The sequence below is a fragment of the Bos javanicus genome, chromosome 10, assembly GCF_032452875.1.
Source record: "Bos javanicus breed banteng chromosome 10, ARS-OSU_banteng_1.0, whole genome shotgun sequence".
Classification (NCBI taxonomy): Eukaryota; Metazoa; Chordata; class Mammalia; order Artiodactyla; family Bovidae; genus Bos; species Bos javanicus.
This window is the reverse complement of record NC_083877.1, coordinates 19,283,624-19,308,672: the sequence shown is the minus strand read 5'-3', so window position 1 is coordinate 19,308,672 and position 25,049 is coordinate 19,283,624. Positions and strand designations below refer to the sequence as shown.

Here is a 25,049-nt window from a genome sequence, read left to right as displayed (position 1 = left end):
GAATTCCTCTCTTTGGCCATAAAAAGTTCTTCTAAAAACAAAAACCAGTTCCTAAGCCACAGCAATGGTTGCATTTTAGTTCTTCAAAAGAAATATAACTTTTGATATATTTTTATTATGGGACAAAACATTGCTCAAGGAACACTCCATGAGAATTCAAGTTTATTGACCATTTTTAAAAATGTGTAATTCTTTACAACTGCTATTTCTAGAAGACCTTCAGTTTAACTGCTAATAAAAATTAATATTACTTTCTAGAAGTGAAATACCAAGTTACACTCATGCTCTTACACAGGGGCTGGCAAACTTCTTTCAAATGAAGCCCGATAGTAGATATATTTGGCTTCATGGGCCATTCTTTAGCAACTACTCAACTCTGCCACTGCAGCACAAAAGCAGTCACAGACCACATGGGCGTGTTCAAATAAACCTTTATTTACAAAAAGCAGACTCGCCGTGCTTTGACAATTTCTTTTCTGTTAAGCCATACTTGATACAACATACAAAAACCACTAAACAATTCATTTTTAACCAAGTTTACTCGTAATGCAAGGAAGGTAAAACAAGTAGAGATATAGCAGGGCTAATGTATCAAACGTGATGAAACATGACATCACTAAGAATCAGCTACAGTTCTCTGCTAAGGATAAAGACTATAAAAATAATTTTATCAAAGCTTAAGACCTATGAAAAGACATCTATTTATTGATTTGTCAGATTCTTTTGAGAATAAAGGTATTTTGGTATGCTTCATAAAAAGATAGTAACTGAAGTTATCATAAAGGTGTTTCTTATGTAAGACAAACTGAGTACTTCTATTAATAAGCAGAATTTCTTTTATTTAAAGAATGAAAACTTATGAGAATCACTTACCTCTACAAAGCTATTTGTTATTAAATGCTGATACTTTAATTTAACTTTTGAGTCTGTGATCAGGCGCCTGAAAGTGAGAATAAAAATAGTTTATTAGGAGGTTTTCAGCTAAGGGTATTTTCCACATTCATAAAATAAAATTTCAATGCTCTGGTATGAAACTGCCTTAAATTGAAAGTACTAAAATATATATATAAACTGTCAACATATATAACTCTAGGAATCAAAACAATAATCTCAAAGTTTCTATAATTTTATTTTGGTAGATGTTTCCCCCTGGTTCTTATACTCTAAATATTCCATTTTTACCCAACTGGTATTTGTGTTGTAGTCTAATGACTTACCAACTATCGCCAAATTTGGGCCCCTTTCAGAGTCTTCTGACTCTCATATCTTGCCTTAAGACAGCAATTCTTGGCCACCTTTCCTAAGATCTCCTCCCCTAAAATCAGTGTGTGAAATAAAACAATCTTGACAGGAATGTTCAGAGATGGATATAGGTTTTGCCACATATAATTCTGATAGCCTTCTTCTTCTGAAATCTTCTGGTAATTTATTAGAAATGCTTACTAATTGCAATCTGGCATTCCTTATTCACCTAGAATACTGTAAGTCACAAGAATTTCTTAAACTCACAGGAACTCATGAAAGTGAAGAACCTTCAAGTTTAATTTTCACTAGTTAAACATGCCTGTGGGTATTATAGGAAAACGGTATTAAAGCAAAGAAAGTAACCACCAAAGAAGCTATTAAGAACAGTACCAAAAAAATGTAAAGTCCAATATCATCTTGAGTTTCTTATACCACTCACTTCTCTTATCACACTGCCCTTACAAAAGATCCCCACCCAGTCCTGTGCACTCCTCAGTGTACTCCTCTCGCATCTGTATTCTTTCAAAATAGTAAGCACCACCCTTCCTCAGGGCCTCCCTGGTGACTGAGACAGTAAAGAAACTGCCTGCAATGCAAGAGACCTCAGTTTGATCCCTGGGTTGGGAAGATCCCATGGAGAAGGCCATGGCAACCCACTTCAGTATTCTTGTCTGGAGAATCCCCATGGACAGAGGAGCCTGGCTGGCTACAGTCCAGGGGGTTGCAAAGAGACAGACATAGCAACAACTAAGCACAGCACACCGGAGGTCAGGGGAGGCGTCAGAGAAGAGCAACCCCATGTCCAAGGAGCGGCGGCTGCGCAGGCACAGGAGGGCCGAGAGGAGCTACTCCATGTCCAAGGTCAGGAGGGGCAGCCGTGAGGAGAGACCCCTCGTCCAAGGTAAGGAGCAGTGGCTGCGCTTTGCTGGAGCAGCTGTGAAGAGATACCCCACGTCCAAGGTAAGAGAAACCCAAGTAAGACAGCAGGTGTTGCGAGAGGGGATCAGAGGGCAGACACACCGAAAGAATAATCACAGAAAACTAGCCAATCTGATCACACAGACCACAGCTTTTTGTCTAACTCAATGAAACTAAGCCATGCGGTGAAGGGCCACCCAAGACGGGCAGGTCATGGCGGAGAGGTCTGACAGAATGTGGTCCACTGGAGAAGGGAATGGCAAGCCACTTCAGCATTCTTGCCTTGAGAACCCCATGAACAGTATGAAAAGGCAAAATGATAGGATACTGAAAGAGGAACTCCCCAGGTCGGCAGGTACCCAATATGCTACTGGAGATCAGTGGAGAAATAACTCCAGAAAGAATGAAGGGATGGAGCCAAAGCAAAAACAATACACAGCTGTGGATGTGACTGGTGAGAGAAGCAAGGTCCGATGCTGTAAAGAGCAATATTGCATAGGAACCTGGAATGTCAGGTCCACGAATCAAGGTAAATGGGAAGTGGTCAAAAGGAGATGGCAAGAGTGAACGTTGACATTCTAGGAATCGGTGAACTAAAATGGACTGGAATGGGTGAATTTAACTCAGATGACCATTATATCTATTACTGTGGGCAGGAATCCCTTAGAAGAAATGGAGTAGCCATCATGGTCAGCAAAAGAGTCCGAAATGTAGTACTTGGATACAGTCTCAAAAACGAAAGATTGATCTCTCTTTGTATCCAAGGCAAACCATTCAATATCACGGTAATCCAAGCCTATGCCCCAACCAGTAACGCTGAAGCTGAAATTGAACGGTTCTATGAAGACCGACAAGACCTTTTAGAACTAACACCCAAAAAAGATGTCCTTTTCATTATAGGGGACTGGAATGCAAAAGCAGGAAGTCAAGAAACACCTGGAGTAACAGGCAAATTGGAATACGGAATGAAGCAAGGCAAAGGCTAATAGAGTTTTGCCAAGAGAACACACTGGTCATAATAAACACCCTCTTCCAACAACACACGAGAAGACTCTACACCTGGACATCACCAGATGGTCAACACCGAAATCAGGTTGATTATATTCTTTGCAGCCAAAGATGGAGAAGCTCTATACAGTCAGCAAAAACAAGACTGGGAGCTCACTGTGGCTCAGATCATGAGCTCCTTATTGCCAAATTCAGACTTAAATTGAAGAAAGTGGAGAAAACCACTAGACCATTCAGGTATGACCCAAATCAAATCCCTTATGATTATACAGTGGAAGTGAGAAATAGATTTAAGGGACTAGATCCGATAGAGTGCCTGATGAACTTTGGGCGGAGGTTCATGACATTGTACAGGAGACAGGGATCAAGACCATCCCCATGGAAAAGAAATGCAAAAAAGCAAAATGGCTGTTTGGGGAGGTCTTACAAATAGCTGTTAAAAGAAGAGAAGCAAAAAGCAAAGGAGAAAGGGAAAGATATGAGCATCTGAATGCAGAGTTTCAAAGAATAGCAAGGAGAGATAAGAAAGCCTTCCTCAGCGATCAATGCAAAGAAGTAGAGGAAAACAACAGAATGGGAAAGACTGGGGATCTCTTCAAGAAAATCAGAGATACCAAGGGAATATTTCATGCAAAAATGGGCTCGATAAAGGACAGAAATGCTATGGACCTAACAGAAGCAGAAGATATTAAGAAGAGGTGGCAAGAATACACAGAAGAACTGTACAAAAAAGATCTTCACGACCAATAATCATGATGGTATGATCACTCACCTAGAGCCAGACAACCTGGAATGTGAAGTCAAGTGGGCCTTAGAAAGCATCACTACGAACAAAGCTAGTGGAGGTGATGGAATTCCAGTTGAGCTATGTCAAATCCTGAAAGATGATGCTGTGAAAGTGCTGCACTCATATGCCAGCAAATTTGGAAAACTCAGCAGTGGCCACAGGACTGGAAAAGGTCAGTTTTCATTCCAATCCCAAAGACAGGCAATGCCAAAGAATGCTCAAACTACCGCACAATTGCACTCATCTCACACGCTAGTAAAGTAATGCTCAAAATTCTCCAAGCCAGGCTTCAGCAATACGTGAACCGTGAACGTCCAGATGTTCAAGCCGGTTTTAGAAAAGGCAGAGGAACCAGAGATCAAATTGCCAACATCCGCTGGATCATGGAATAAGCAAGAGAGTTCCAGAAAAACATTTATTTCTGCTTTATTGACTATGCCAAACCCTTTGACTGTGTGGATTACAATAAACTGTGGAAAATTCTTCACGAGATGGGAATACCAGACCATCTGATCTGCCTCTTGAGAAATCTGTATGCAGGTCAGGAAGCAACAGTTAGAACAGGACATGGAACACAGACTGGTTCCAAATAGGAAAAGGAGTACGTCAAGGCTGTATATTGTCACCCTGCTTATTTAACTTATATGCAGAGTACATCATGAGAAACGCTGGGCTGGAAGAAGCACAAGCTGGAATCAAGATTGCTGGGAGAAATATCAATAACCTCAGATATGCAGATGACACCACCCTTATGGCAGAAAGTGAAGAGGAACTAAAAAGCCTCTTGATGAAAGTGAAAGAGGAGAGTGAAAAAGTTGGCTCAAAACTCAAAATTCAGAAAACGAAGATCATGGCATCTGGTCCCAACACTTCATGGCAAATAGATGGGAAAACAGTAGAAACAGTATCAGACTTTATTTTTTGGGGCTCCAAAATCACTGTATATGGTGACTGCAGCCATGAAATTAAAAGACGCTTACTCCTTGGAAGGAAAGTTATGACCAACCTAGACAGCATATTCAAAAGCAGAGACATTACTTTGCCAACAAAGTCCGTCTAATCAAGGCTATGGTTTTTCCAGTGGTCATGTATGGATGTAAGAGTTGGACTGTGAAGAAAGCTGAGTGCCAAAGAATTGATGCCTTTGAACTGTGGTGTTGGAGAAGACTCTTGAGAGTCCCTTGGACTGCAAGGAGATCCAACCAGTCCATCCTAAAGGAGATCAGTCCTGGGTGTTCATTGGAAGGACTGATGCTGAAGCTGAAACTCCAATACTTTGACCACCTCATGCAAAGAGTTGACTCATTGGAAAAGACTCTGATGCTGGGAGGGATTGGGGGCAGGAGGAGAAGGGGACGACAGAGGATGAGATGGCTGGATGGCATCACCGACTCGATGGACATGAGTTTGAACTCTGGGAGTTGGTGATGGACAGGGAGGCCTGGCATGCTGTGATTCACAGGGTCGCAAAGAGTCGGACACGACTGAGAAACTGAACTGAACTGAACTGAAGCACAGCACACCCTTCCTCAAAGGCTTCTGCTTGGGGCTACCTCCCTTGGAAAGCAAACAAAAGATTATCCTAGTGGGGCTCTGAAGTGGGACAGCCTACGTTAGAATACTGGCTTCTCAACTTACGAAGTGAGGATATGTCCTTTGACTTCCACTCTTCAATTTTGTTGTTATTTTAGTCACTAAGTCATGTCCAACCCTTTGATACCCCATGGACTATAGCCTGCCAGGCTCCTCTGACCATGGGATTATCCAGGCAAGAATACTGGAGTGGGCTGCCATTTTCTTCTCCAGAGGATCTTCCCAACCCAGGGATCGAATCCGAATCTCCTGCTTGACAGGTGGACTCTTACCCCTGAGCTACCTGGGAAGCCCATTTTTCAGTTTACTAATCTATAAAATGGATAGCAGAAATAGAGCTGGGAGACTAGCATAGTGCCTGGCAAATAGTAAGCACTCAATAAATATTAGATGAAGCTGAATTCATCACCATCATTATTATTTCACTCAGTTAAGATGTACTGTTACTCACTCAAGGAGGCCCTTCCTACAATTCATACCAGTCTAGATGTAGACCACTCCCCTTCAGTTTTCATGGCAAATTATACACTTCTTTACAGAATGTGTCAGAATTTTCATCAGCCAGCTATCATATAATCATTCTTTAATATCTGCCTCCCTAATTCCCTATTCTCAACCAAACAATAAGCTCCATGAAAGGATCTCTTATGTCCAATACACTGCCTGGCCTGTGGAAAGTATTTAGTAAGTACTTTTCAAATGAGTAAACCTTCAGATTTTGCACATGTTGAAACTGAGGGATAAAAGTAATTAGTGCACAAGGCTGTTCCTCAAAAAGCCAAACACAAAATTACCATATGACTCAACAATTAATTCCACTCCAAGGTATATACATTCAAGAGAATTAAAAACAGGTGTTCAATATAAACCTTGCACACAAATATTCAAATAGTAACAAAGATTTCTACAAAAAGCAAAAATAACTCAAATGTCCAAGAACTCATGGAGAAATAAAATATGGAATATCCGTATAATGGAACATTAGTTAGCCATAAAAAGGAATGATGTCCTTATACATGCTGCAACATGAATGAACTTTGAACACATTATGTTAAGTGAAGGAAGCCATTCACAAAAGGTCATACACTGTATGACTCCATTTAAATGAAATGTCCAGAGTAAGCAAATCCATGCAGACAGCAAAGGTGAGTAGTTGTCAGAGTCTAGGGAAAGGAGGGAGTCAAGAGTAACTGTTTAGTGGATATGGGATTTCTTTTGGGGCTGATGAAAATGTTCTGGATTTAGATAGTGGTGATGGTTACACAACATCACATAAGTATTCAAAAAGCCACAGAACTGCGTACTTCAGTTAAAAAGGTGAATGTTATGTTATGAGAAGTTTACATCATTTAAAAACCAATGGGACGTCCCCAGTGGTCCAGTGGCTAAGACCCCGTGTTTCCAATGGAGGTGACATAGGTTTGATCCCTGGTTAGGGAACTAGACCCCACGTGCTGCAACTAAGACCCAGCACAGCCAAATAACTAAATAAATATTTTTTTAAAAATGAAAAAATAATTAAAGGGCTTCCCTGGTGGTCCAGCGGTTAAGAGTCAGCCTTCAACACAGGGGACAATCCCTGGTAAGGGAACTAAGATCTCACATGCCATGGAGCAACTAAGCCTGTGCCACACACAAGTAGGGAGTCCAAGTGCCACAGCGGAAGATCCCGCATCAAGCAACCAAGATCCCACGTGCCACAACTAAGGTGCAGCCAAATAACAAACATAGAAAGATGATTAATGTCAGAATATCTAATGTTGATTTACATTTATTTATTTAACCAGGCATGATAAACAATAATCTTCTAACCACATCTCACTGCCCAAATGCCTCCCCACTCTACACTATCCTCCTTTGCATTTGATGAGAAAATGCAAATCTCATCAGTCCTAATAACCTTTTATGACAAAACTCAAACTGTCAAACTCTTTTCATCCTCATCTCTAGTAATCTGCTACTTTGTGCTTTAGCCATGACAGAATACATAAAAGAGAAGTTCATGGACTATTACTCTCCACACAAAATTTTTAATCCTTGGTATCTCTCCCTAAGATGCCCTAATTCTTTAGGTAATGTGTTTCCCTGTAACTGTACTTTATACATACATTTACACATAAAATGGGCTTCTCAGGTGGCAGTGGTGGTAAAGAACCTGCCTGCTAATGCAGGAGACACAACAGACAGGGGTTCAATTCCCGGGTTGGGAAGATCCCCTGGAGAAGGGGATGGCAACCTATTCCAGTATTCTTGCCTGAGAAACCCTATGGACAGAAGAGCCTGGAGGGGTACAGTCCATAGGGTCATAAAAAGTCAGACACAACTGAAAGGATTTGGCAAACATGCATGCATCAAATGTAAACTATGTATTTATTATTAGGAACCTCTTGGGGAAAGGAAATGTATCTTAATTTGTTCTCCTGTGTTTATGTGCTAATAAAACAGGCTCCCAGTAAATGTTTGTGGAAGAAATGAAAAGATACAGTGACCTGTACTGATGAAAGAATACAAAGAATTAAAAGTATCAGAGGACAAGATAAAGACAACTGGAAGGATGGTGGTACTTTAAGACCATACATGGTTAATGGAAATAAGATTTACTGAAAGACAAGCTGACAAGAGTAAAGGTATTTTAGTAAACCAAAGTAGGTTGGGATTAATAAAGTGGAATCAGTGGCTTTATAAACTGTGCTGGTTAAGTCAATTTATGGCTTCATTAGGTTAAGAATTTGCTCACTAAAACCCATGGCTGCTTTCACTCTTATTACTCTCAAATCCCAGTGCTTAAATGCAGACATACCTTTCTATACGGGCAATTATCCAGGACTAATTATAAAATTTGTCTGTGGATCATTCAGGCCCTCGGTCTATTTATCTTCCTAGACTAAAATCAATTAGGCTGCCTGAGGTTATAAAAACAGCACTGACTCAGGAATTAAGCGACTCCGGATTTTATCCCATGTACAGGAGCTAATTATACCTCTTTCTTCAAGTTTCTTTCTCTCCTTCAAAAGGGAACCTTTCACAAGGCCAGTAGTTAGCCAACAGCCTCCAGCTGCAGTGCCTTTGAGATTCGTAGCAGTGTTCCAGATGAGGCCACACCCGCCCTGCTTAGCTCCCAGTGAGAGACTAAGCGTGACACTGGTGCCGGGGCCTGGCCATTTCTGCTGCCTGAAGCATCCTGTGTGGGAAATCTATGCACTGGGGTTCCCGATAGGGCTGACAGAGACTCTCACAGCTGCACACAGTCTTAGTCACTTCCTACTGAATTCTTCTTCCTTCTTTCTCAACAGGTGTCAGAACTGTATCATGTCTGTCCACTCCTCCTATTCCTATTTATCCTACATAGATGCTATCCGTAATAAAGCACATTCTAACTATGTCCTGGCTCTGCTTCTCAGAAGATCAACGGATACACTGACATAACCTATCCTCCAACTGCAAAGTTCGCTGAAATCTAGCTATCACGCATTGCCAACTTAACAAAATACTGACTGGGCATTTAACCAGGCTACAAACAGGCTTGTGTACTACAAAGGAATGTACGTTAGAATGTCTCTCCAGACTTTAAATGTTCACCTCCAGTGTGGTGTTGAGCAAAAATTAATTTGGCTTAATCAACTAATATATATTCAACATGCAGAATCTATCAAAAGTACTTACATAACTGTGTTGTCATCCACTAAGATATCACAACCATGAGCAGGACACGAAATAGTCTGGAAAAGATTGAAATTTAAACTACGTCTTCATTCAACAAATATTTACTAAATGTTTACCACTGCCAGGAATTTGCTAGGTTCTGAGGATACCTTAACATTTATAGGACCCTAATCATTTCCTTTCTTTTAAAAGAAACCTGTATGCGAGTATCTGTCACTATAAAGCAACTAAAATTGCTAACCCAAACAACTGGTTTTTCAATATTAAACTTAACTGGCAAAGGCAAGAGATACACAACAAAAATTCTCAACAAGTTTAGCCTGGATAAATACAAATGTTAATGCCTGCTAAGAAAACATTACCTGCACTGGATTTTTAACTGGAATATCACATTGTAAATAGGAAAAAAAAAAAAATCTCAATTATCTTTTAGTTGTTTTAACCTAGAAAAAAGAGCCAAATGTAATTCACAACCCAGAATGCTTTACCTGTTTATATTTGTGTAACAGTCTAAACACTTAAAAGAAATTCAACAAAATCTCAAGAACAAATTGGCATCTTTACCTGTCCCATGCCTTCTTCCATTATTTTGGTAGTTAAATATTCACTCCAGCACTGCATACAAAACTTATGTCCACATTCAAGGCCAGTGAAATACTGCAACAAAAATAATATACGGACTTTCAAAAGAAATTATCAGAAGAATCACTATAGTGACTCAATAAGAATTAATCAGATCATGTTTCTCATAGTGGCTAAAATGTCCAATTTGACAGGACTAAATGGGCTCCTAAAACGAATTTCTATGGGGCAAAATCTATACACACATTCACTGAACAGAAAACAACGAGAGATGATTCTACATTAGATATTTATAATTTTTAGGAAAGGCACACAAGTTTGTACCAATAAGCAAATGAAAAGATGCTCAATATCCTTAATCATCAGGAAAGGTAAATCAAAGTCACAATGAAACACCACTTCACACCCACTAGGACAGTTATAATCAAAAAGACACAATAAAAGTGCTGACAAGGATATGGAGAAATCAGAACCCTCAAACACTGCTAGTGGGAACGTACAGGAATTTTGGAAAACATTGGCAGTTTCTCAAGAAATTAAAAGTTATTACCAAATGATTCAGCAACTCCACTGCTAGGTATATACCCACATAAAAACTTGTACACAAATGTTCACAGCAGCATTAGCCACAATAATTCCAAACTGGAAACAAATCCAATGTCCATCAACTGATAAATAAGCAAAATGTGGAATATCCATGTAACAGAAAATTACTCAGCCATCAAAGCAGTAAAGCACGCACTATAATGTGGACAAACCTTGCAAACATGCTAGTAAAATAAACCAGTCACCAAATACCACATGTTGTTTGCTTTCACTTGTAGATTGTGGTTGCCTAAGGCTAACAAGCTTGAGAGGAATGGGAAGTGACTACACAAGGTCCTTGGGGGATTATTAAAATGTTTGAAAATGAATTGTGGTGATGGCTACACAACTCTGTGACTATGCTTAAGACCATTTTAAATAAGCAAGTTGTATGGTATGTGAATTACATCTCAATAAAGCTGCTACTTTATTATTATTTTTTGGCCATACTGCTTGCTTGGTTTGCAGGATCTTAGTTCCCAGGAAGTGAACGCAGCCCCACAGCAATGAAAGCACCAAGTCTTAACCACTGGACTACCAGGGAGCTCCCAATGGTGTTATTTCTAAAATGTCACACAGATACCACAGTTCTCGGAGCTGCACTGGAATATACCTAACCTAGAAAATAAAACCTTATGGAAACCAAAATACTTCTTCAGAATAGTAGTAATACTTTAATAGTAAGAATAATAATAGTAACATTTTGGCCTAATGTTATACTACTTATATGATTTGAAATACTTTCAATTTGATGGCTGGTTAAATGAACCTTATTATATTCTATAATGGGATATTAAAAGCAGGTACTTTAAGTAATATTAAGAGTGCAGAAGACTACACTTCAAAAGACAAACATGGTTATCATATTTTACTTTAAAAATATTTTACTATATTTACCACCTAATTCTTTTTAAATTAATGTAATATAGGCTATAGTTAAAGACAATTATTTAACAATATGAGTTTATGTTAAAAAAAAAAAAGTCTTATCTCCATCTTTCTCTACCTTGTCCTCTACTTCTCTACCCAGAAGTAATTACTATTTCCAATATATGGTAGAAGTACCACAAACCTTCTTCTGTATCTTGGTTTTCTTTTTATTATCTGTGCGATCAAATGAATGTATATCAGGAAAAATTTGTACAAGTGAAATTCTAACAGTATACATTTTGATTATTGCAAAGAGGTTGTTGCAATTTACACTACTGAAGAAAACCTTCTCACACCCATGCCCAAACACTTAAAACTCCTTGATTTTTGCCAGTAACAGGTGAAAATGAACTAACTACCAAGAGTTTTGATTTTAATTTCTCCTTTTGAGTGAAGCTTAAAAATTTGAAACAAGATTTAAGGCTGTATATTTCTTTTTCTGTGTATTTTCTTCACCTTTTTTGCCAAATTTTCCTCTGGGCATTTTTTCTAAATGTTTTACTGTTTTTTTTTTGTTTTTACTTATTTAGAAAATTGACTGTTTATAAGTATGGAAAATATTTTCTCCCAGTTTCAATACATTTTGCTGCTGTGCAGAAGCTCTTCATTCATATACAGCAAAATGTATCAGCTTTAGAATCCATGGCCTCTAAATTAGTTTCTTCTTAAGTTGAAAAAAGTTGTGACAGACTTATGGACATGGGGAGAGGGGAGGAGAGGGAGAGATGTATGGCAAGAGTAACATGGAAACTTATATTACCACATGTAAAACAGAGCTAACAGGAATCTGCTGTAAGGCTCAGGAAACTCAAACAGGGGCTCTGTATCAATCTAGAGGGGGGAGATGGGGCAGGAGATGGGAGGGAGATTCAAATGCAAGGGGATATATGTATATCTGTGGCTGATTCACGTTGAGGTTTGACAGAAAACAACAAAATTCCGTAGAACAATCATCCTTCAATAAAAAAAATAAATTAAAAACGAAAGCAAGACATACAAAGGAAAAACTAGTTAAAAGATTATTTTGTTTCAATATGTGCAAATAAATTTTTAAACCTGGAAAAAAAAAGTTGTGTTTTTTTGGGGGGGGAGCTGCACTGGGTCTTTGTCACTGAGCACAGGCATCTCTAGTTGCAGCAAGACAGGGCTACTCTTTAGTTGCAGTACACGGACTTTTCAACGCAGTGGCTTCTCTTGTTTGGAACACAGGTTCTAGGGTGCGAGAGCTCCAGTAGTTACAGTTCATAGGCTTAGCCGCCTATGCCAGTTCCCTGTGGCATGTGGAATCTTACCAGACCAGGGATCAAATCCGTGTCCCCTAAACTGGCAGGCAGATTCTTAACTACTGGACCATCAGAAGAGTCCTAAATTAATTTTGATATAAGGAGTAAGGCAGAAATCTAAGTTTCCAGATGGTTACAGAGTTGTTCCAATACCATTTATTAAATAATCCTCCTTAAAGGAAATACCCTCTCTGTTGTGTATTAAATTCTCCACAAATATACTCGACTCTGGCTTCTCTGGTGGCTCACTGATAAAGAATCCGCCTGCAGATTCAAGAGATCCAAGTTTGATCCCTGGGTCACGAAGATCCCCTGGAGAAAGAAATGGTAAACCACTCCAGTTCTTGCCTGGGAAATCCCATGGACAGAGGAGCTTGGCAGGCTACAGTCCATGGAGTGGCAAAGAGTTGGACACGACTGAGCAACTAAACAATACTCAACTCTATTCTGCTTTACTGCACTGCCTATTTCTGAATTTGGTAAGACTAGCTTCTCTCTACCCTCATCAATCTACTCTTTGCTTCATTTTATTAATATTCTATCTTTCCAAATACTTGTCATTTATTTATCTCCCCTTTCCTTCATATAGGTCTTTCATATTTCTTGCCAAGTTTATTCTTAGCTCTTTTATTCATTTTGTGGCTCTTATTAAAGTGGCATTTTAAATTCTACAACATTTTCTAATTAGCTGTTATTTGAAATATGCTTACAAAATTTCTGATGTTGCTTATGAGCTATAAATGCAAATAAGATACAATATTATAGCATACTAACTATGTAAAATATACTTGGAAAGTAACTGGGAAAGAAAAAGTTCAGAGTCCTGATACTGGTTTTACAGACCAAATAATATGGAAAATATCAAGGTTAAAATGTTACTATTCAGAGAGTGACAATGATTCTACCTGAGTCACAAAATAAGTGAAGATAGATATTTGGGAAATCAATATTCTAATCCAAAAACAAAAGATCTGAGAAATAAAAAGAATCTATTCTTACTACTACTCACAACAGTGAAGGAGATCTGGCACTAACCTATTGTCAGATTACTAAAGGAGAGTATTTGATTTTTGATATTTGAGGGGGCATTCTACAAATATAATAAAATCGTACCAGTAATTCTAAAATGTTTTATTCATAACCTAAAAACACAAACACACCCTCATGTGCTTTCCACTTTTTTACAAAGACTGATAGGTTAAAGGTCACAATGGTTACGCGGTGATCTCTATAGGTAACACGTCTACTTTGGGGGACTTTTACACCAGGGCTCTTTTAAGATAACATAAAAAGACAAAAACAAAGTTGTTTTTTTTTTTTCTCCCTTTCCAATAACTTTTTAAATTAAACAGGTAACAAGACTAAACAACATAAATTAGAAAAATAAATCACACATACATGTCCAAAGGTAAAGCAAAAAGAGGGTGGCAACTCTCACAGTCTTCAATTTTGCATTTATCTATACCTTATTCTTAGAAAGTATAAAATGATTTACTTCATAAAAAAGATGATAGCTCAAGCTATATTTTCTAATAGAGCTAAATCTTAAGCTTTGATTGAAAATAATATTATTATATAAAGTAACTGTTGCCAAGGCTAAGAAATTCCTGAACTGGACACAACACAAGGGGGTAGGGGGACAGAGGAGGAATCTCTGAACTTAAAAAGAGTGTTTCAAAATCTCAGGAAATTGTTTTTAAAGAAGAGACCACCCAAAATAGCCCCAAAGTATCAATTTTATAAACTAAACTGTCAGAAACATTTACTTAAAAACCTGTTTTCATGTGGCACTATATAAAGCAAAGTTGCTTTCTAGAAGGATAAAGGTATTGAAGATAAACAACAATAAAACACAAGTTATCAGTGTTTGAAGAATAGTGGAAATTGATACATGGGAGTCAGGTAAATAATGTAAGTAAAGAAAGCATTCATCCAATTAATAAAGCCTGAATAAAGAATCTCAGGTGACATTCACTTGCAAAACTGAAAAGGTTAAAATTATCCTTTATTAGCCCAAGAACTGTGAGAAAAGAAGTCCTAGTTTCACTGTGCTTACTTTTTCCTAACACCTGGTACAGTTTCCATAACACTTTTTACTTACTTTCCAACCAATGCTGCTGTTTACTTTCTTGTCCTGTCACTTACATAGCCAAACTTCCTTTGAAAGAGTAATTTATGTTTATTGCCTCCACTTCCTTTCCCACCTTCAAGTCCATGACTCTTTAGCTCCATGTAGTTTGGTTTCCCATCTTACCATAATACTTAAAATTACTTTTCAGGATCATCAGTCAACTTCTTGTTGCTAATTCCAAACTCAACCTTTCAATTACTCTCTCTGAAGCTCTAGCACTGTTTACCACTCTTGGTATTGCATTTTCTTCCTTTGGTTTCTGTATTGCTATACCCCCTGTTGCCCTACCTACCACAACTTCAGAGGTTAATTCAAATGTCAATGTCAGTGGGAAGTCTCCCTGATCCAAAACTGGGTTAGGTGTCTCTCCAATGTGTTCCCTCAGTACCATGCCTCAGTACCATGCCCTACCAAAGCTCTTACCATTTTTTCTATGTCATTTTACTTATTTGCCCAGTTAACCTGTAAATTATGCCTTTATTCTCCACTGTTTCTAACATTTAGAATAGTGTCGAGTCTGCTGAATAAATGAAGGCTGTTTCCTCCACTATCAGTTATTAAGTATAGCACAATCCACACTGCAAATATCTACTTATGATTTTCAATTCTAATTTGTTCAAGGGCATTGAGAAAGTTATAGCGGTTATTTGTGAGCAGCTAGCTTCAGTACTTATATTTAAGGTTTATACTAAAGAGGAGCTGGCTGTAAGAGAGCAGGAAGGGAAATGCCAAGGAATAAGAAACCATACATAATCCGGAACAAACTTTTTGAGTCTTAGTATTACCTCATAGAACCATTTACATACACTATACAAATGTCAACTGGCAAAGAGAAACTGTTAAAGAAAGATAATAAAATGGTCAAAACACAAAACTAATGTATTTTTAATAGCAGTGCTGATTGTTCTTTTTAAATACTTAAGTTAGGACTGTGATTTAAGTAAAGGGAAATGAATATAGTTTCAGGCTGACAGAGATCTGAAACAATATCTTATTCAATTTATTTGAAAGGTTAAAAAAAAATGAGACTCAGCCAGATTAAATCATTTATTACCCAAAGCCAAAAAGCTAGTGTTACAGCTGTGACTGAGAATATGGGGTACTTCCCCTGGCACTCCAGAGGTTAAAATACCATGTTTCCACTGTAGGGGACAAGGATTTGATCCCTGGTCGGGAAACTAAGATCCTGCACGCCGCATGGCAAGGCCAAAAAAAAATTTTTTAATTCGAAAATAAAATAAGAATGACTTAAGAATCTGGAAATTCAATTTAGTATTTTAGCTACTAAATTTTTTTGACTGAAAATTTTAATCAGTTGATTTATTTTTTAGGCCACACCATGTGGCATATAGAAACTTAGTTCCCTGACCAGGGATCAAACCTGTGCCCCCTGCACTGGGAATGAGGAGTCTTAAGCACTGGACCACCAGGGAAATGCTCCTACTAAATTATTTTAACTCTGATTTTCCAGTTCTCTAAGAGCATATTAATTAACTTTCTTTTAATACTCTTCTAAGTGCTTGTATGTGCAAACTAATTAATTTCCTTCAAATGAGAACGTTTAAAGGTACACATGTCAAATTCTAAGATTAATAACAAAAAACCTTCAATATGTTAAAATATATAATACTGGTGACAAAGTTCTGGTATATACTAATTACTATAAAAACCTGCTTAACTATTACAATAGAGAATATAAACAAGATGGTTATAATTGTTGTAAAATTAAATTAGCCTTAGATATCTTTAAACATCTTAAGAGGTGAATTCTGAGTAATTAAATACATTTTTTTGGCCATAAATGTAATTTTCCTATGGTTACTAATAAAGTGCTTTCACAAGAAGATTGTGTTTATTTAAGCATAACATTTCTTCACTAGATAAGTCAAAGTAAATCCTCTAAATACAATAGGTTTTAGGAGGGATACACGTACTAAAGAATAGCTGTTGGAATGGCTCTGTATGTGTGAAAATCTTTTGTTAAGAAGAGTCCTGAAAGCTCCCTAGTGAAATAGCATTAAAGACATTTTGTTAAGTGTTTTGGATATTCTAAAAACTTAAGTTTTAAATCTACTTTAATTTGGATAAAAATAATTCTATTTGCTGCCTACCTATTAACACAATTCTCCCATAGAGGTAAAGCAAAAAGATTCAGGTGTATAGTGACAACTTGGACAAGTTGCAGCTTTAAAAAGCAAATGAGGATGGGGAGGGGCTGAGAGACAAGCTCTTACTCTTCTTTATTCTTAATATATGGATAGGTTACTGCTTTGCTACAATCCCAGACTCCCAAAACTGCCTTTATTGAAATAACGAAATGTCAATTTATCCTCTGAAGTAGAGTCAGCAGTGCTGGCCTTAAACTACCAGATACTCACCGAGTTAGGGTAGTTCAAGTAGCAGATCTGACAAGGCATATCCTGTGCTGATGACCTTGTATTCATCTGGCGTGTTCGAGACTTTTTACTTGGATTAATTACATGACACTCAGCAAAGAGCTTCTCCAGGTTTCCATCAAAGTACCTGCATTATTTAAACAGAAAGGATGAGAGCCCTGCAACAGCACACTGTTAGAGCTCTCAAAAACCTGATTTTCTATAGGGAAAAGCAAAGAAGTGAATTAAACCAAGACCATATTCCTTCTTGCTCAGAGAAAATGTGTTGTATGGCTACAAACTGTAGCAAACAGAAGTATATGTACAGGTAAGCAGATCAAATTTTTGCTATTTTAACATTTTTTACTTTGTTTTTATCCTGAGAAGTTAAGATATTAGTATATTAACAGAACTACAACTAAAATCTATGGATAAAAGTTGTATTATCTCTAACGGTACCTTATGAAAAGTGTGTTTTAATAGGCTAGGCTATATTTTACACCAATGAATTAATTTTATTAATAATTTTAGTTCTACCAGTTTAAATACATTAGTGAGTAAACTACCTACAAAGCATACTTTATCCCACAACTCATTTAAAAATTAAACTACTACATGTGTCTCTTTCTACAAAAGACTTGCTTTCTAAATATTCTTTGAAAATAATTTTTAATTTATTAGGGTAGGGGAAGAAGGAGGAAACAAAAAAGTATATCTTTAAAAGTTTTTATATCAAATAATCTATATATTCATTTTTTCATATAAAGTATGTATATTTACAGAAGTAGTTCACTAAGATATCAACAGCATAGTATGGCAAGTACTAGCTAGAGAGTTACAACTAAACTGTAAACTTCTTGACAGAAGATAGGGGTAAATACTTAGCACAATGTTTCCCATTAATCCAGTAAGACATGGTCTTTGGTCTCCTGAAATATCTTAATATTCTAAATGGAAAAGCAACAGATTAAAGAAAAAACTTTCAATTTAATCAGCAAAAATGTTAACATGGAATCTGATCAATTTACTTTTTAACTTAAGTACAGGCTTAAATAACTTCAATGTTCTTTATATATAAACAAGAGGTTCTCCAGTTAAAAAATTATCGATACTCAAGAGAGTTCCCAATAGTTTTCATGAAAGTCTTGTTCAGGCATTGTATCAAAGCATTTACTGCATCTCCAGAACATCACTCATGAGAACCACCACCACTCTCTCAAGACAAATAAATATCCTTTTATAAATGCTTTGACTACAATTATGTTTCAATGAAATGGTCATGTCATCAATCAAAATGTCAAATATTATTAATATAAAAGGGGAACGCATATGAAGTTGTCTCTGATGATTCAGCTAATCAAAATATATAGAGCAGAAAAATCAAATGTTTTTCTTCACAAGTTATCTTTGAAAACACCTAAGATATAAGTTTTATCTGAAAAGTTGAAACATATGAAGAAAACACTAAATATGAATAAGTATTCCAATTAACCCCTTGTTTTTTAATTAAAAAAAAAAATTTGTGGACACAAGAAAACACAAACTCCAGTTATCAAAAACTTGAAAATTAACAACTAATACTTCGGTGAACAGTCTAGGTAGCATTCTATGCAAATACAAAGAGACGTGCACATCTGATATCATCTCATATTCCAGGCTTATTACCTGCTTTCTTCACTAAACAATATGTAACACCACCTTTGTCCATGAGTATGGGGTTACATTATTTTCACTGTTGCATAATATTTCTCTGTAGGTATAAACTATAATATACTTAACCAACCTTATACTGAAAGATATTTAGAGATGTTCCACATACAGACAATCCTAGATTAAAATACTGCCCCATCTGATGGGGGGAATATATCTAGACTTGTATTTCTTTATTAGTGAAACTGAATATATTTTTCGTGAAGATACTGCTATTAGTTTATGAGTTCAGCGAGTAAATGAAGAGTAATCCTTTGTTTTATGGACTGCTTTCTTCCCAGTTTTCAACTTGCCTCTAAATACTGTTTAATGGTGTTTAACTGCCACTTTTAATTTTTCTGTGGGCGAATTTACCATGCAACACTGTTGTGATTTATGGATTTCATAAACTTCTTAAAAATTATCTCTATATGCAAAGACTATAGAAGTTCATTCATGATTTAGGCCTTTCCTTTAAACTGTTTCCATTAAAACTGTTGATTTACGTGGAAATTATTTTCGTGCAGTAAGAAGAAAGCAGGGGTTCCATTTAATTTTAAGCCAAATGGCTAGCCACTACTGAAGGGTGTTTCAACTACTGAAATACTTCCTTCTACCTTAAAGGTATCAATTTAAACCTCATCTCCTTAAACAAATCTTCTTTGACAGTTCCTCCTCTTCATATTAGGTAAGGCTCCCTTGTATTACATCCTCACAGTATTTTGTACTCCTGTGTAACAAATCATATTACTAACCCTGTAATCACTGTTTATGTTTTTCCTGTGAAAGATAAAGTGAAAGTAGCTTAGTTGTGTCCAACTCTTTGTGACTCTGTGAGCTATATAGCTCACCAGGCTCCTCTGTCGATGGAATTCTCCAGGCAAGAATACTGGAGTGGATTGCCATTCCTGTAATCACTATTTTATGTTTTTCCTACTAGAATGTAAACCCCATGAGGACTATTTTATTACTGTAGTAGCCCTATTATCTGTAAGACTTCAATTTCTTTTTAGAGAACAAAGAGATAATAATAAATCTGAATTTCTTTATTTAGGAATATTTCTTAAAGATAGCAATATATTCTAGTTTATAGTTTTCAGTCCATTCTAGAAGGCAAATAACCTTCAAATACAGCCCAGGTAAACAGAATGGAGAACTGAAAAATCAACTCATATTGCTGGTCATAGCAGGCAGGCCAAGAAATTTTGTTCATTTAAGTTCCATTTTACAGAAATGTAACACTTTAAAATTTGTTTTTATTTTTATTCATCACATGCTCTGTCCACCGAAGACTTTGCTATGGTTATTTGGAAAGATACTGAAGTCTAATTTATTGTTATAGAACATACCTTAAAATGGGTATTTAAACCAATTTTGCCAATTGTATATAATACATTGATTGTCCTTATATAATACCCTACACTTAACTCTAGGTTGGAACTTCCCGGAACTCTTCCCAGTTGATTACCATTTTACATAATTTTTCCACTAATTACATTGTTTTCACATTGTATAGCTTTTCTTTCAAGAATAGTAAAAACTGCTTTCTATTTCCTAAGCCTGACAGCCCTAATTACTTAGACATAATTAAAATGTTGTTTTAAAAAATTTATCGGCCTGCCTCAGGCCTTAGTTTTGGCACGTGGATCTTTTGTTGTGTCATGCAGGATCTTTCACCGCGGTGCAAGAGGTCAGTAGTTGCAGCTCAAGGGCTTAGTTCTCTGTGGCATGTGACCAGGGATCAAATCCATGTCCCCTGCGTTACAAGCTGGATTCTTAACCACTGAACCACCAGGGAAGTCCCTAAAATGTTTAATTGTATTCAAATGCTCATTTTAGCCAAACTACTACTCATGACAACCTCCATTTCTTCTGGTACCTGTTGTTACTGAAGTCTTTAGTAAAAATAATTCTCATTTTATAATTCAAATCATTTTCAACTGACATATATTCAAGGTTTCTTCATTCTTGAAGTATAGTTCTATAGGGTTGATCTTAGCATTTAACTTTCTCTTTCAAAATGCCAATTCAGGTAATAATTATTTCAAGAGCTTTTAGCTATTAAGATCTGCTGGATTTACACCCAATCTTTGTTCATCTGTCTTCCTTGCCTACCATCTACTAATTCCTTCTTTGTCCTTTTCTTCTCTTACATGTCTTCATTTTCCATAGTACCTGCTCTATTTCTGGCTATTGCCAACATGCTTTCAATACATTATTGACCAGGGGATTTTTGCAGAAACACCTGTGGCCCGCAAGTTGTTATGCAAGTGAATACCTGAAAGGTCTCCCGTCAGTAACGTTCAGGTAACAAAAGACATATTACTATGTCTATGATCAATAACGAGGTAACTTCTCCAAGATTACTGCTTGTCCCTTTTTTTCCCCCCTTAGTTCTGTCAGCTTCCTTTTATCTTGTTCTGTTATTTCATCAGTTTATCTTTGATCCCTTATCTCAAAGTCTATTGCTTACTTTAATCTTCTTAAAAAGAACAAAGAAGCTTTTTTTCAACCTACTAATTATGACAGTTTTATAAGGACTACTAGAGAGTAAAGCGTCTGCCTACAATGCAGGAGACTTGGGTTCGATCCCTGGGTCGGGAAGATCCCCTGGAGAGGAAATGACAACCCACTCCAGTACTCTTGCCTGGAAAATCCCATGGACTGAGATGCCTGGTAGGCTACAGTTCATGGGGTTGCAAAGAGTCGGACATGACTGAGCAACTTCACTTTCACGCTCAAGAATATATGTGGATTCTTAACTTCTCAGACTTTGTATACCTGGGTCACTACATATTTGAAAGTTCCTTCAGTTTGCTGGCTTTTACGTACATCCTTGCTAGTCAAAACCGACCAAGATGAAGAGAGACTAATTCAATGTAAGGCAATTTAGTTCAAGTACCTTGCTTAATGAGTTAACACACATATTTCTCTCTGCTTCACTGACTCCAGTACACAGGTGCAAAGATTATCATAAAACAATACTATCTTCCTTTCCTACAAAATCTAACTATCCTTTTGACAAAATCATATTGATGAAAAGAAAAACAGAATGGCAGTATTGCTCTTTTCCTTCAGTCCAGATTTTCTTCAGTGGGGCAAGGGCATGATGATTACAGTATCCCCACTCCATCTCTCACAAGGCCTAGATTTTTCTAGATAAAGATTGTTAGAAGGGCTGGGGATTCCCTGATGGTCTAGGGGTTAGGACATCATGCTCTCAATGCTGGAGCATCATTAGATTCCTGGTTGGGAAAGTAGGATTCTGCAAGCTGTGCAGTGCAGCAAAATAAGTTAGAAGAGCAACATGAGAGGGTCTTCAGTAGAGATTTATGTGTGTGGTGTGTGGGATCTGAGTTCCCCAACCAGGCATCAAACCTGTGCCCTCTTGCACTGGAAGCGGGGATTCTTAGCCACTGGACCACCAGGGAAGTCATTCAGTATGTTTTCAGAAATATAGTTAAGCAAACTGGCACTTAATCAGTCAACTCTCCAAAATATTTAGATCTTAATTTTTCATTTTCCTTGAATATGATAAATATACCAAGTAATATGAATTAAATTTCAAGGCAGGAACAATTACAGCTTAAAAACTAAGTCTGGTTATAGAAGTATATATATAGCTGGCTAGTATGTCTTCTTGAATTCCAAATGACTGGCATCATTGTTTGCCATGTCAATAATTTTGTCGTTATGAGTTTTTCTTAAAAGCCACTTATCACAGTAAATTTGATAAGAATTCAGGGAATAAGGCGATAGGGGTGAGGGGCGGTGGGGGAATCATACAACCCAGATCAGGAGCTAGAACACTGCTAGTACTTTACAAACCCTCCAAACACCTCTTTTTCAGTAACAAGCTCTCCCCCCAAGAGATAATCACTACTCCATTTTACCACCTAAATATCCACCCTCAAACAATGTAACTTATTTTTGCCTGTTTTTGAATTTCATATAAACAGAACCATATTGAGGCCAGGTATTCTGTTGCATTTGTTTTCCTTTCACTAAATATGTTTTTAAGATTCATCTATGTAGTCAGTTGTTGCACTATTTTACTTTTCATTCCTGAATTATATAAATATACCACAGTTACCTACCTATAGACACCTGAGTTGTTTGTAGCTTGTGCTCGTATGGGTAACAATGCTATGAACACACTTATATATAACCTTCAATTTAGACATACTTATTTTTCTCTGTATACCTGGGAGTGGAATTATTGGGTCAAAGATATGCAATTGTATTGCTGCTAATTGAAAAATAAATTTTTATAATTCTAAAATCATTTAACAACTTATCTGTAGATTCCTTTGGATTTACAATATATACCATTCATATCAGTGATTAACTGTCTAGTATCTGCCTTACAACCATTATACTTTATTATTATTGGTATACTACTGGCTAGGATCTCCTTCAGTATATGTTGAATATGAGCAAAGATAACAGACACCCATGTCTTGAACTCCATATAAAAGGGAAATATTTTCAACATTTCATCATGAACTATATCTCCTACAGATGCTTTTATAGATTTTTAGATTAAGTTTCCTTTTGTGCCTACTTTGCTAATGGTGTTTCTTTTTTAAAATCATGAATAATTGGTAATTTTCAGCAACTGCTCCTCTGCATCTACTGAAATATTATTCTCATTTATTTGTTCCAGTGACCATATTTAACTGTTTCAAGTTAAACCAACCTAGCATTTCTGGGATAAATCTTGGCCATGCTGGATTATTAATTCTTTTTATGTACTGCAGGATTCAATTTGCAAATATTTGGGGTTTTTGTTTCCCTTGGCATCTATGTATATGATAGAAACTGACGTGTAATTTTCCTTTGAGCTTTAGTATCAACGTTGTGATAGCTTCAAGAAGGGGGAGCAAACTCTTTTTCTGTTTTCTAAAAGAATATAAAGTTATGTATTATAAGGTTAGAATTTCTGTCTCATTAAATGTTGGTCCAAGTTCCCAGTGTATCCAATCTGGACTTGGACTTTATTCAAAGTTTCACTTCACAGTTATAACCCCATAAGAGTTTTATCTTTCTTATGTAAATTTTTGTAAAAGCAAATTCCTAAGAATTTATCCATTTCATGTAAAATTTCAACCTAGTTATTAACAGTATCTTTTTTTTAAGTATCTTAGGATTCAAAGGGACATTCATTACTGATATTGGTTATTTGTGCTTTCTTTTCTTGACTAATCTCATCTTTTGTCTTCTTGATCCCTTTTACTGTATGTTTCTTTTCCATTTCATTAAAGTCTCCCCCAGTATTTCTTCTTGTACATATTCTCTCTGAATTTATTTTGTTCTTTTTCTATTTGACATATCTAGCTCATCATCTTGAGACTTAAGATGAAAGCTTAGCTCATTACTATTCTTATACATGCACTTTACATGTATTTATACATGTTTTAGCACAAATTAGGCAGCTGTCTACAATTATTTTCCCTTAACATTCTAATAGTTGCTTAAATAGCATTTATGAATATTTGAAACTTTAATAAACATGGATAGAATCTGAAATGTTGGCTTAAAAAATACAAATGCTAGGTACAACACAGAGCCACTTTAATATTAATTTTAAAGGATAGCACCGTTTCTGAACACATTTCCATGATTATAGTATTCTAAATAGTATTCTAGATTAGCACTTATTTTCTTTCATCTACTGAGGGATCATCCTAACATCACTTTCACTTTTAGTACTGGGAAATCAGCTATCCTCTAGAAGAATATATACTTTCAATTTCTATTTTTCCCTCTACATACATTATATATATACACACATAGTTTCACTTTTTGTAAATAATCCTTCTTGTATCTTATTGCTTTTATGATTGTCTGTTTATGTTTACAGGTTTACTACGATGTTTTAAAATGTAGATTTCTTTTTACCATATTTAATAAAATGCTTTGGCACCAAAATTAATGATCTTACCAGAAAGTGAAATGGGAAATTTTTCACATAAGTCAAATTATCAATCTTGTTGGACTGTAAGGTGCCATCAACTGAAAGATGCATTTAGATTTCAGACAAATATCTAAGGTGTGAAAAACTACATCTTAGAATCAATAAAAACAGCATTGTATTATGCATCAGTCAGTTCAATTAAGTCACTCAGTTGTGTCCGACTCTGCAGCCCCATGAACTGCAGCACGCCATGCCTCCCTGTCCATCACGAACTTCCAGAGTTTACTCAGACTCGTGTCCATTGAGTCGGTGATGCCATCCAACCATCTCATCCTCTGTTGTC

General features: G+C 36.6%; 1 protein-coding gene across 2 annotated transcripts in view; it reads right to left on the bottom strand.

Annotated features, from left to right (window-relative positions):
• The window catches only part of ARIH1 (ariadne RBR E3 ubiquitin protein ligase 1), a 108,811-nt gene that overhangs the window by 24,722 nt on the left and 59,040 nt on the right, over nucleotides 1-25,049 (bottom strand). For both annotated transcript variants that reach the window (XM_061430284.1, XM_061430285.1), the window contains 4 exons: nucleotides 17,104-17,248; nucleotides 9,779-9,871; nucleotides 9,215-9,270; nucleotides 874-940 (listed from right to left, as the gene is read on the bottom strand). In XM_061430284.1, the coding sequence (XP_061286268.1) occupies nucleotides 874-940; nucleotides 9,215-9,270; nucleotides 9,779-9,871; nucleotides 17,104-17,248 (361 nt within the window). The remainder of the gene's footprint in view (nucleotides 1-873; nucleotides 941-9,214; nucleotides 9,271-9,778; nucleotides 9,872-17,103; nucleotides 17,249-25,049) is intronic.